The 14,483-nt window shown below is 36.4% G+C and overlaps 1 protein-coding gene across 5 annotated transcripts in view; it reads right to left on the bottom strand.

Annotated features, from left to right (window-relative positions):
* Window positions 1-14,483, bottom strand: part of LOC100649961 (glycogen-binding subunit 76A) — a 153,027-nt gene that overhangs the window by 59,464 nt on the left and 79,080 nt on the right. For 4 of the 5 annotated variants that reach the window (XM_012310592.3, XM_020864024.2, XM_048407260.1 and 1 more), the window contains one exon: window positions 337-13,427. The exons of the other annotated variant lie outside the window; for it this stretch is intronic. In XM_012310592.3, the coding sequence (XP_012165982.1) occupies window positions 11,061-13,325 (2,265 nt within the window). In that variant the 5' untranslated portion in view covers window positions 13,326-13,427 and the 3' untranslated portion in view covers window positions 337-11,060. Of the gene's footprint in view, window positions 1-336; window positions 13,428-14,483 lie in introns of those variants that run through there. 5 annotated transcript variants of the gene reach the window in all.

The raw sequence follows: 14,483 nt of genomic DNA, 5'->3' as shown, positions 1-14,483 counted from the left end.
GACGATACAGAGGTGTAACAGAAACCTAATGATAAAATCAAACTGATTTCTATTTCCAATCTGTACTTTCCAATTTTTACAATTGACTGTGAGAAACTTGAAAAGAAAATTTGCATTTTCAATCGTGCATAAAATAATTACAAACAAGGATAAATAAAATGTTATCCGTACGATCGATCTACTATAATACATTTGAAACGATTAAATTTTCCAATCGGACCGTGTTACAGTAAACGAGACTATAGTAAATCGAAACTCTTGAACTAAATCTAAATTAATATAAAACAACGTTAACATTCCAGAAATATTTCACAAGGATAGAAGAAGAGACTGTCGATCGGTCTTCCATTTATTGTCTTAATAACATATAGAACATGTGTTACAGATATATAATATACGTCTATTTATACGTATAGATACTTGCTTCATTCCTCCATCAACATTCGTTCCTCGTTTCGCCGCAATTATTCCTTCCATTAGAACCCTTAAACGCTATCACCCACGCCATACTCGGCACTGTATAACAATAAACGCGAAACCTTAAACCAAACTACCGAGAGACAATATCTAAACAAACAAATGAGATTAAAAATTACAGTTTCGTCGACGTACAATGGCGGAAGGAGAAAAAGGAAAAGGGATTTTAAAAATCGGACTGACCGTTTGTATCAGCTACAATCTGTTTCCTGCTGTACGTATACATGATACATTTTTTTTTCTTTTTTGTTCTTTACCTTTTTATTTTATTTCCATTTTCTTCTGTGTAAAAGTACGCAAATCGACTGATCGTTGCTATCAGTCCGAAGCAACGTTGCTCCGTCTTCCGTGCGGTGAAACTTCTTCAGAGACCAACTTTTACTTAACTCCGTTAAAAAAAAAAAAGAATGATTTGAAAAAAAGAAAGAAAGAAATAAAGAAGTCAGACGATCGATTCTTACGGTATACGTATACGAAGATCGGAGAAGAAAAACGAGATAAGTGGATTATATAACTTTTGTTAATTTTCTGATCTCAACGTTACTTCATGATTGAGAAGAATCACATAAGATCACATAATTTTGAAGATCTCCCGGTTTTAATGTCGCTTGTGTATGATTAAATATGTGAATTGCAGCATAACAAAATTTCGTTCGTTTTCTTTCAGAATTTTTATGTAACATGTAGTTGAAAATAGACAAGCAATATCTTAACGTAATGACAATGATATCGTGTAATTTAATATTTCGATATTATGAAAATTTTTAAAAGGACGAAGAAACGCACGTTCGGATCCAAGTAACGTGGCGTTAATCGACGAAGCACACCGAACTTGAAAACTACTTTCCTATAAAAAATACAATATTTAACTGTTCTTTCCTCGGAATCTCTAGATTATAGAATATTATAATATTTCAACTCTTTCTATAAAATTAGCTTTTAATGCAATATCAAAGAAAAAGTAGGTATTTCTCAATAGAGATATTGATAATATTAACAATAATTCAAGTTTGTAGAAAAATATTTTTTAAACTTAAGCCTGATGAGATAATCAGCTGAGGCTTAACAGAGATTTATCGTTGTTAGTATTAAAAATAGCCAGAGTTAATCGTAGTTGTTGATCAATGAAGAGTCCAATTAACGAACTAAAGTCTTGTCGAAGTGACGCGATGATTTTCTTAAATGATATTCATAAGACAAAAAGGATCGTTGAATAAAGTAACGCGTTCCGTGTCACGAAGGAACTGTAGAAGAATAAACGTGTTTGCATTGGGTATTTCCGTGTAAATAACGTGAAATATCGAACGAAATGAAAAGGTTAGCATCGCCGTGTTTCGTCGTTGAAGTCCACGGTACACGAATCGATAAAATTCTAAATGTATTTCGTTCTTTTTTTCTTTCTTTGTTTTTGTAAAAAAAGTACACATTAATATTAATATAAACATAAATGTAACACGCAGTAAATAAATCAATGACCTTTTTTTTGTTGCTTTTCTAAATCGTATATTTGATATACAACTTCACTGACCTTTCGCAAATAATCAAAATGTGATTAACAGCAAAGTATATAATGTAGATAAAGGAAGTACAGTAAGAAACGCTACACTTTTTACTAATACAGATACATGGAGGCCCTGTAGAAATATATATAAAAAAAAAAGAAAAACGTGTTTCGATGAGCGCAATTACTGCACCGTGGCCTTCGACCGACCGAAAATATCGAATGATTATTTCGTATCAATGACGCTTCGTCTTTGCGGCACCGATTAAACTCATCTTCGAAATTTAAAGCTACGCGTTCTTGTTCAGAGACGAAATATTACATTGTAAAGCAGAGAATATCGTAGTTGTAAGATTCGCGGAATATTCGAACATTTCCACGCATTTTCAGTGAGTATTATCGTTCCGTATTAGGGTACATCATGCAAGATATAGCGTAATTCTAGATATTAAATAACAAGTAATTCCTTCTTAAAATAACATATAATAAACGATTTCTTTGTAGAATTAATTATTTGGATAAATAATTAATCTTTCCAACAGAACATTTTCTTTCATTCTTTGAAAATTCTCAGTGGAGCGTAATCCTAAATATTAAACAACGAGTTTTTCCTCTATCAAAGACAAGTAAAGGAGAAGGAGAATGCGTTATAGAACTATTTCGACATGTAATTAATCTTCTCTTTCTTGTTTTCGAGAAAATTGATATCTAAAATATTTTCTATCCTCCGTTCCTCAGAAATTTTCGATAGAGGATTTCAGTCATAATAACTTTTCAAGATTGATTAATCGTTATAGTAAACTTTTCATATACACATAGAAATATATCAAATCCCTTGAATGAATGTACTACGATCAGCAACGCCGATTCAATGGGGAAAAAAGTTCGATGTGAGATCGGCCAACTTTTCCAATCTTCGTAGGAAACTCAACGATTGTCCATTGACAATGACAATTAATTACTTTTCTCGAAAACTCTAATTCAGCTGACACACCGAGCGGTGTTCTACACAACGCTGTTCGAATAAAATTTCCGAGTAAAAGCTGCGTCCAAAGGAAATTTCTTTCCAATGTTTCGCCAGCCAGTGTTGCAGCTAACTTCTTCGGTGTCTAAAAACGCACCATGACGGACATCGGATTTTAAACAGCGAAGAAGCTAGCTGCGATGCTGGTGAAACATCGGGAAGAAATTTCTTCCGAACGCAGTTTCTAATCGAACGTCTCGAGCATAATTGTATAATGAATTTGTAATATAATTATTGTGTACAACAGTGTCAGGTGCGGCGATCCGAGCCGTGAAAGCCTCAAAACTCGTATGCTAAATCCTTCTGGAAAAAATTTTGATTTCCCACGAATCGCGCTATATCTTAAACAACAATCGAATAATTATACAAAGACAGCGTTCATGAAATCGATGACGAAATTGATCGCGAGTATCATCGTTCTTTGCGGTCTTCCCTTTGGTTTCTCTCAGACTCTTCCATCATTTATGAACCTAACAAATTCGTATTATTATTTACGATCGTGTTACTTGTGCGAAGGAATAAATTACAGTAAAAGTCTTTATCGAAATTGTCTCGTTCAGTCTTGGCTCTGATTCGAGCACCTATCCGTGATCCATAGATCGTGCTTTCTTCATAAATAATGGTAGATATTCGTTAAAATAATAATTGCCGAGAACAAAAAGCGCGACAAATCTTACCACCAACTCGATTTTTCGATAGCAATTTTGGCGATAATTCCCCTTTGCGAGTGTATAGATTTCTCCTTTGAAGTGATATTTAGAATAGAAACGGGAGTAAAGAGCAAAGAACGACGATCCAATACAAATGAAATAGCAGGTTCGATTCGAAGAATCTTTCAGATGTGAAAGATCGACGTGAATTGCAACGAACAGTATCTACAAACTTATTTAACAGATCGACGAAAAGTGGATTTAACGTGAAACAAGAAGGATCCACGACACAGAAAATAAATAAACGGCAGCATATATTTATAATTAGACTACTTTTTCAAGGATCGGAAGAATCATCTTCGTTTTGCGAATTTATGTCTGCGAGTCTGTTCGTCGCTAATTCTTATCCACTGATTTCGCAATCGAAATTCGACGATCGGAAGGACAAACGAGTTTTATCCTCTTCCCGTGCCAAATTGGGTAAAAATAAGAGAGGAAAGAAACAGACATTAAACGATTAAAAGTAGCGAATTAAAATTATAAAGTAAAAATAACTATTACAAATGGACAGAGAGATTATTCGGTATTTCCATGCTCTTCCGTTCGTTCTCTCTCATTTTTTCTCAATCATACGATCTGAAATGCGCTGACACGCACACACATACGCATACACGCCGCACATATACACGTAGTCTTTCCTCCTTTTTCTCTCGCACCTTAACACCATAAAATAGTTGTCCATTTAAACTTCGTTAATTAATTCCTTCTTTCTTCTTCTTGCTTTTTTCTTTCGTTAAAAACTGCAAAAGGCTCGGTAATTGGACGAAAACTCACGGCTCTATGGACTAGAGGTGCAACGTATGCTTACGTGTACATTAGAATATAAAAATATACTACCGTTATAGTTATGGTTTTTTTTTCTCCCGTTCGTTTCGTCTCGAACGTAGAAACGTCCCCATTTCAACGACGAAAAAAAAAAAAAGAAGAAAGCAAAAGACAAATCTCTAAACGATTCATCGAGGAATCTCGTACTAATTGCAAATGGAACCTCGAAACACTTTTACGATTAATCCATTCTTGTTTCGTTTCTTTCTTGCAAATGGCTACTCTGATTTTAAGAAGATCGGAGGTTCAACTCAACCAGGTAACCAAGATTTTTCTCTACGAATTTTCATTCCATCAAACTCTCGACTAACTAAACACATAACTATAATCGACTTTCAATATAATATATACATATTTTTTCTCGAATCTTTGTTTGATCCTGACAATTCTTATTTTGTTAAAGAATTAAAAAAATTCATGAAAACTGATGGGATTCTCTCGATTGCCAATAATTTTAACACAGAAATTTGCTCAAATCTCTGCTTGGTCCTACTGATTCTTATCTAATAGGACGATCTTACAAATTCGTGAAAATCGTTCAGATTTCCTTGATCGCCGATAATTTATTCGCAGAGATTTGCTCGAATCTCTGATCGAGCCTGATAATTCTTATCTAATTAAAAAATTTAAGATTCATACAAATTCTTCAGGCTTGCCATAATTTTCGGCTTCTTTGGAATTGTATCTTTTATATTTAAGAACACATATACAGATTATTTAAAATCATACGAATCTAAAATAACGATTAAAACGATAATTTGGAGATTAAAATTTCTGTAATAGGCAGAAAATGATACTTTTAAAATCTTATTATATAACTAGAATATTCGACGATGACGAATCAGCCAACGGAAAATGACACCGTATCGAAGTATATTTCTACGTTCGAGACTTGCGTTACAGTTGTTTCCTGCGCTTGTTTCAGCCCCTCGGTATCGTAAGGTTCTCGTAAAAATCGTAGCTGCCATTGGAAATCGATTTCGTAGCGCGAAACGAGTGTAAAACTTTGTATCGTCGCTGTTGGAAGAATCTTACGAGTGAGGCAATAGCTTAGCAAACGCGAACAAAGATTTAACAAAAATAGCTCGTCTCCGGTTTACTCAGGGTGTCACACGGTCGTTTTTCGACATTTCTCGCGATGTTGTTCGAGACTGCGAAATTGATTTTCCGTAAATTTTGTTGAAATCTCTCATCAATGATGAGAATTCCCTTGTGGAACTTAGGATTTGCGTGTTAATAGAAATTGAAGTTCCTGGGCGACACCCTGCACCTTGTAAAATTTAAAACGCGTATGTTCCATAAGATTCAACAATTCTTAATAGTATAAATTGCTTTCGTTTCCGGAATCCTTTATTTCTCCAACCTGATGTATAAGATATTTCAGAAATTCTGCGATAGATCGAAAACAAAAGATTAAAATGGTCCTTCGTATTCTTCAGAGATTAGCTTGAAATTTTTGATAATGCGAGCAATAATGCAACTGTTTCTGAAAAATTCCCGATGACTGATGGCTTTTTTCAAGTCCAACTATTTTTTTTTTTTTTTTTTTTTTTTTTTTAATACCATCGTAGTGTGACTAATAATAATTCGTGTAAATGTTTAGTGAAATTTACATTCGAGATAATGATGAACTTTCGAGATAATTTGGATAGAGATCACTTTTGCATGATGCATTTGTGAAATGAAAATTAAAAGGTCATAACTCCTAACGGGTTGAACACAAGACGTGTCTGGCAGTAGACGGGTCCCTTTCTTCTTATTTCGTTCCTCTTCGCCATTTATCTTCGTTCAAGTCCTACCACTGTGCATTTCCTATTTCAATCCCTCTACTGTACCTTTATTGTCACCCTATATAATCTGTGCGTTTCTTTTGTAAATGAAAATATCGAATTTCTTCATAAAATATTTATGAAAAAAGTACTGAGAAACGTTACGAATCTATTTCGATGTTCATACAGAATTGTCTAATAACGTTGATATATAGGAAGAAATAGACAATTTTTTATACTATTAAAAAATATAAAAATGTTGTAGCAACGAAAGAAATTGAAAATTTTCCTCCCTTGCGATACAATAGAGTGGTTTCTAAAATACCTAGTACATCAGCTTGAAGTTTTCATAACATGATTAAAATATCCTAACTCGTGACTGGTACTTATATAACTGTTTCCATAAATCTCAATAACCGTCATTCTTAACACGTGGAAGAATATCGTTTCTGCCGTTAACCAGAATAGAATTCGAACTTTGTTTCTTAAGAGGCATATGTACAGAGGACAAAGTATAGGAAAAGGCTTCGTTCGATTTATGTTGTTCGTGTGTTTACGGGCAGAGATACGCGCGTAAATATCGAGGGCCTCAATAATGGTGGTTACGTTGCGCTTATGTTTAAAACGATTTAAAAAAGATAAAACAAAAATACCATCTCGTTAAAATATAGACTATACGGATAAAAGAAACGAACGCGTTAAGAAAGAAACGTAATTTCACTTCTCTAGTAAGAAGAAGCGTTTCTTCGCTCTTGCAAAACGTAATAAACATTTTTCTGTTATTTTCCTCTTACCAATACGTAGAAGGATAACGATAAGACGGAGTGTTTACAGAATGGATCGATTAATAAGCAGCATTCTGTCCCCAAGTTAACAATATGATAAAACAAAGCGAGTAAAATAGCAAAGTAACGATATCTGTCATGCGTTCAATATAAAATTAGAAAAGATCGATATTCACCATAATATATATGTATGTATATATATATATATATATAAAGAGAAAAGAGCAGAGAGAAATAGAATACCGAAAACTAGAGACTCGATTATAACTGTGATGCAAATATATCATTGTGTAAAATGTATCGATGAATATGTACAATAAAATGTGTATAACAAACATTGCCCAAACAGTCTGTATATGGTAGTATACGATTAAAAATCGACCGATTTATACAAAAAAAAAAAAAACGACACCCTCATTCTCGAGACACACTTGCCACCAATACTGACGCCGCTTATGTACAATTTGTATTGTGTTTATGTTCTCTATATATATAGCATATAGAAAGCACTTGTTCACGGTGAAAATTGTTACAAAAAATATCTTAACAATATATAGCGTAATCTTAACATCATTTGTTCGTTTCTCTGTTAACGTTATATTGCTGATGCTACCTCGAAGACCATTGACATTTGCAATAGTTGACACATTTTGCGTGCGTTACGTGAAAATACGTATTTTCTGTGCTATCACTAGATTGTAGATGTTTGTGCTTTGCATGTTTATGAATATATATATATATATTAAAAAAAATGGAATCTAAGGAGAGATTTGTTTCAATAACTACTGAATATTATAACAAGTGTTGTACTTTAAATGTTTTATATACTTTTGCGCATCGAGTGCATCCTGCGGATTTTCTCACTTTAAATTGCATGTAATAGATTTATAGGAAATACGTGAAAATCCACAGTCTGATTATCATTTAATTACCACTTTATACATATATGTATATAAGTACCGTGTCTTTTCTTTTTATATAAAATTCTCGTACTTCGATCTAATATTACCGTTTCGAACAATGATACTGTACAGCGAAGAAGAAGTCTTTTAATTGCAAAACGCGAAAGACGTATCTTTATGTAACACGTGCAAAATATGTTAATGGCAACGGTGGTCAGAATTACAAAAGAAATGTTTAACATTAGCAAAAATATCGTGGTATCGTGAAATACTATATCGTGTTGTGATCCCGATCGCTATCGTACGACCTATGATTATTCTTTTCTCTCGGTCGTAATAATTCACGAGGGTATTTACGTCGTTAATTACAATTGGTTCATTGTTAATGTGGTCTGTGTCGTTCAGGCAATACTGTACCAAGTTTAGTCACGAATCGTCGGTAAATGTCATTTATCGTTTGGAATTCGATAAACAAAGTCGATCTCATTACCCAATGCGATCTCGTGCACGCGACACAGGACAATGTTGCTTATTTTTGGCAGCTGTCACTGCTATTGTGACTCACGAAATTCTAATCGTTGCCAAAACGCTGAAAATGTCTCTGCTTCCTTTAACCGGTAACTTGGATTGCACTGACGACTATTATCGTTATCCCACGTGAGGACTAACGTAAATGGTTCGTTTATCGTTCACGCATAATGCCAGGAGTGTAGAAATGAACGAAAGAACTTGTCGAAGAAATTCATTAAGAAATTGATCGTTTGATCTGAATATTTTCGTTGTAATTAAATATAAGCGATATCGTTTTTATGTGTATTATGCAAAGTATAATATGCATAATTTACAGTGATGAACGAAATAATTATTATTAAATATTTTTGATCATATTAATAATAATAATCTATACTTGTCTAATTGAAAAGTTACAAGTTATAGATTATATGATTTTTAAATTTCAAATTGGATAGTCGAATGATTTGTAGTTAATAAATTTCATTTGTTTCAGTACAAATTGTTATATAAGATTTCATCGTTAATATTAGTTGAGTTAGTTCTGAAAAAATATATTTGATCTATTCAAATCTATTTAGATGTACTCGTAAATATAGTTCCATTTTGAATGATTACTAACATTTTTTGTATCGTTTAATGTTTCATTTTCACCCTGCGAAGTACGACACAGTATGAAAATCGAATTGAAAAGAATTATTTTTTTCTTTTTTATTAAAACTATTTGAAAACGATTGCAAATATTAATTAAACAGTAAGATTACGCATTCTTTCGTTCGTCACTGCATATACATTTGCATACCACACGATGATCGATTCAAGTCCTCGAATCACAGAATGAAAGCACTTCACGATTGAAATAAGTTAACGATGAACTAAACGATAAATCTACTGCCAAAGCTGTTGAGATCTCCTCTTTCGTAATTTCGTTGCATGTCTAGCACTCCAGCAATTGTACAAATATACATGCATAATAAAAATAAAATCATGAATGATCAGTTACTATCCTCGTCTTGGAGATTTATACAGGTATTTAATGATTAATCGATCAAGTCCCGATTTCCCTGATTTTCGACGATCATCTGGCGAATAAAATCTAGATTTAGGAGAACAAAGCAACCCACTATGATATTCGTTGCTATTAAACTATCACATTTCGTTTAAAAAATATTTATGAATATGGTATAACGTATATTCGATTCGTGTTATTTTCCGATATTATAATTGATCCAATGGCACTAGGTCAAAATTGGCACTGGTCGAACGTTTTGATTAAACGAATAGAAAAGCTTCGTTTCGAAGTTTATAAAGTTGGTTCGTCGTAATTTCGTTTCATCTATGGGGCTAAGAGTACACTCTATATAGATAATACATTAACGCATTCGCTGCTATTAAAATAAACGCCTTCCGTCTATCTTCTCATCAGGGAAATCTTCGTTTCAAGTTTACTTTATTACATTCCTCACTGTTTTGTATCTCCTGTTAAAAACCTTCTATCGAGACGCATGAACTCAAAAATACAACAGTTATCTCCTCGTTGCAACCTTATTAGGGATTTATGTATAGTAATTGAATCAACGCCCAATATGTGTTAATAGCAGCGAACGTGCTAAATAAAACATTCGTAAGCAAGACCGAATTGGTCGTCGCTCAGAAGTTGCTGAGCAGATATGTTTGTGGATAAAAGTTCATCAACAGGTCCTTTCAACCTTAATTCATCTGAGAATATTCATGCAACTACGTAAAATATCTTTAACATCTAAAAAAAAAAAAAAAAAAAGAAACGAGAAAAAAGAGCCTTGATTTCGTCTTCGAAGCAATACCATCCTTCAACAAACATTTCATTTCGAGTAACAGTTTCTCTCATAACCTTCAACCTCTGCCATTTCGCATTATAATCAGTTTGAGAGTCTTTCAAACACATTAGGCTCGATTATGGCGCAAATTCTGTAGACTTAGGTACTTTCTAGGAACGTGAAAATAATCCTCCATGCTCTGCCAGATACTTTGAACGCTTCATTATTCGTTCGCCTTTCAAATGTCCTCTTCAACTTCCAACTTCTGGCAAAGACTAAATCCTCTTCTCTGTCATCTTCAAAGAGGTATTCACTTACGTACTTAATATTTCTTCTCTCAACTACAATCCCAGTTCGTTTATAGAAGTGGTATCACGTCTATACCGAATACATATTCTCGCTCGTAAACAAGGAACAACGAACGTGTAAAAAATGTCAGTCTAACAGGTGCGTCGAGTTTCTCCAGTCCATTGAAAGGCTGTCCGGAAAACGGCAGGAAAGAATAATTGACGCTAGTGCGGTCCCTGCTCCCCGGCTTGCCTTCTCGTTCCTTCGATCGACTCGAGAATAGAACAGTTATGTACAGTAAGGTATATACTCTAGGAACGTTTATACAACCGTAGGCTTTCTCTCTTTCCCTCTCCCTCTGTCTCTCTATCTGTCGCTAGTTAGCCTTACTCGGATCCACTTCAGACTCCTTGTCTACGCGAAGCATCGCTGTGTCTCCATCGCGGCATCCAATGCTCGATCTACGATGTCCATCAGTAGAACACAGGCGACCACTCGTGATGCTGACCCTCCTGAGCCGTGATGGGCATGTAACCAACGGCTGGAGAAACAGGCAAACACTGGAAGCAGTAATTGAGCCCGGCGTTGTTGTCCCAGTACTGCTCGCCCTTGCATTGAAATCGAACCGCAAACTCCAGCCTCTGACCAATTGACAGCGTGTGACAGTACAGAACGAAAGAAAATTTGTCGCTGAAACCGTCGCACGAGTTAGGTACGTAGATGGCTTGCAAGTCGCTGAAGTTTCGCCACGAGTTCAACGTGTATCTGATGTGCACCGACTTGTGAAAGTCCAGATTGATCACGCGGACCGTACCCTGGATACAGAGAGACACGGGATCCTGGACCAGCACGTTCTCTAAGCACACTCGACGTTCACGGACTAGATCCAGGAAATTAGGTAGACCGCCAGGTTGTTGAAACAGAGGCACCAAAGTTCTGTCCAGTTTATGCGAAGATATCCTGCAGCCTGATTCGCGTCGATTACCTATGTATCTGGCTCCCCATTGAGCTGGGCTTGGTGAGCTGCTTATAGGACTGGTGTCTTTCTGGAAAATGTCATCGTAGATCAAGTCGCTGTACGCTGAGTTCGGCACTTTGGGGATTTCGTCTAAGAACGTTCGCACGTCGGCGAGATCTAGGCCTAAAACGTCTGCGAATCGAACGATCTTCTTCCTTCCAGGTGTCCCTGGTGGTGTTTTTCCTGTCTTCAAAGAAGAACACCGTCTGATCTTCTGAGGTCTTTCTTCTTCCTCTTCTTCGACGCTATCGTCCTGTGGCTCCTCAGTTATATGAACGTCCTCTTTGATACTTGGACTTGTGGCGAGCTTCTTCAACAAAAGGCACATCTTATCCTCGTCGCTGTTAGCTATTATAGCTCCATTTTCTATCTGTATTTTTATCTCGTTCTTTATCGTGGTTTCTATCACTCCCTCTACTATAGGACACTCGAGGGTGAGAGCACCAGGGATGTTGATCATACTGCTGTACGTCGAATGGTCGTCAATCTCATTGTTAGGAATCTCTTCGAGTTTCAAAGATAAAATCTTTGACTGTTGCTCCAGTGTATCCTTGGGCTTCTCTTCGTCATATGGAAGATCCTCCTCGTACGTATTTTCCGACGAATCCGAAGTATCTTCTTTGACGAGATTCCTCGCGTTCTTAATATCCTCCAATTTGCTATTCTCCGACAGAAAGTTAATAAAATCGACTTCGTCGGTATCAATTCCTTCATCCTTAATCGCGGAAGTGATCATTCTACTAGGTCCGTGGACGGGTATCTCTGAATCAGAATGCGACTTGGGAAGCCGGTTCTGGTGTGGGATTAAAATAGGATTTGTTTTTGCGGGACATTCGTCCTGAAAGGACATAGTGCTCTCGTCGAACGTGCTCCAAAGAGATTCATGACTGGGCGACGTGGATGTCTCTTGGGAGCTTCTATCGTTCGAGTCCTCCGAGCTGCATACCAAGTCCTTCTTCCTCGGATCTTTATCGCAAAAATTTTTCCTTTTGAACGAAGCGCTCGATTCAGACGTGTCCTCGGAATGTTCAACGCTTATCTCTGGCCTTCTACGACAGGGCAAGCTTTTGGGCCTTATTATGTCGCAACCGTTCGAGAGATTCGACGTAGTCAGTTCACTATCCGAGGTCGTCACGGGATCGAAGAACATTTCGTTCTTCGGCTTTTCAACATCGGATGATTCTGGATCGAAGAAGATGTCGGAGGAATCGCTATCTGGAGACGTTCCTAACAAAGGAGACGCGAAAACGTGTCCAGATTCTGAATCTATACTGGTTTTCGATTCAATCGGTGAACTGTTGTGAATTGCATGATGATTCGATTTTAATACTTCCGGATTCACTACTAAATCCGCGACTTCCGCTGCTGTGGCTTCTTCTGCCGGCGAACTAAGGCCATCTTCATACTCGAGATCGTAATCGTAGCACAAATCCGTGTTAGGATTGTGACGAGGTTGATGCTGAAGAACGTGTTTGTTGGAGCTGCTAGTTATTATTCTTCTCCCTGTTGACGGCGAACGTAGCCAGGAGGTTTCCTTCGGCAACGAGGAATCATCGTTTCGTTGAGAATTGTCTTCGCCACCGAGAGACGTTAATCGTCGATGAAGACGTCTGGCGAATGCCTCGGCTCGACCACGACAATTGCTCGGGAAAAGGGAACTGACCAGGCCGCAGGAAGGGCCGCCACTGTGGGCGCTGCCCGCCGAATCCATGCTGCCCATCTCGAGGACGGGCGAGCCGGACGTCTCGTCGGCGTGCCTGCCCTCCGAGGGCGAGGTCGTGCTGCTACCCTGCTCTTCCGCCTCTCGACTCTCGGTGCTCGCCTGGAAATTCAGAAAAAGATAATATTTTAGAGAAAGGAAATGTTATCGCAAAATTCGTACAATACGGTAGAGCTCCATTTACCTAAACTTGTCGAAGAGACAAACAGTTTACGTAATTACATAATGGGAGCTCGGCAATTTTACCCACAGCCCATTATGTTTCGTTCGCATAATTGAAGCTCAAATAAATGAATTCAACCAGCGAAAGTTCAGTTAATTGAGCATTAACTAAAATTTCGTAAATGGAGTTTTACTGTACAAGGAAGCACGTATATTTTAAAGATAATTCTCTTTCGTTCTCGATTCTTTTCATCATCTATCGTCATCTAACGAGAAGATCCGAAGTAGAAGAGGAGACTTAACCGAAGAAAATATACATTTCCATTGTAAGAACGAATACGAATTACGTATAGACATTCCACATTACTACGACCAAAAGTTTGGTCTTGGATGCTTCATAAAATTCAAGAATTTAAAAGGCAGTCAACTTAGAGTTTTCTGCGTTACATTAGGAAAATCCTAAAATACGTTCGTCTATTCGACTAAAGAAAGTTGCCGTTGATATCCGTCGAAGTAATTTCGAATTATGTAATAACAAAATTGTCAGGAAATTCGCCGCAAGTAGAATAATTACTAACTTGGTATAAGTTTTATTATTTCGTTTGCATCGCATACGCCATATAATATAAACCTACTGTACCGTAAATGCCAAATGCTGCGACATAATATAAGCAGTATAACACTGAACAAAATAAAATGCATTTATAAAAATTTCCCACTAAATATCCTGATATTTATAGCCAGTAGTTAGTATATTATGAAACTCCCAAGTCGCATAGGTAGCGTTGTAAAAAGTTAAATAAATATGCAGATTTTTCACGAAAAGAAAATTCTCCATCGTGTAAATAGATTTATCTCTTTAATGCTTTTCTTAATTGACACGATACATGTTAGTTATCAGGCGAAACGAACTATCCCATGCGTTTATCTAGAGTTCTCTGTGTGATGAAGCGAGGCATGATCGAGAGGGAAATTAATTATGCACTAGAGGAGGAG

Source organism: Bombus terrestris, chromosome 7 (assembly GCF_910591885.1).
Source record: "Bombus terrestris chromosome 7, iyBomTerr1.2, whole genome shotgun sequence".
Taxonomy (NCBI): domain Eukaryota; kingdom Metazoa; phylum Arthropoda; class Insecta; order Hymenoptera; family Apidae; genus Bombus; species Bombus terrestris.
This window is presented reverse-complemented; position numbering and strand designations above follow the sequence as displayed.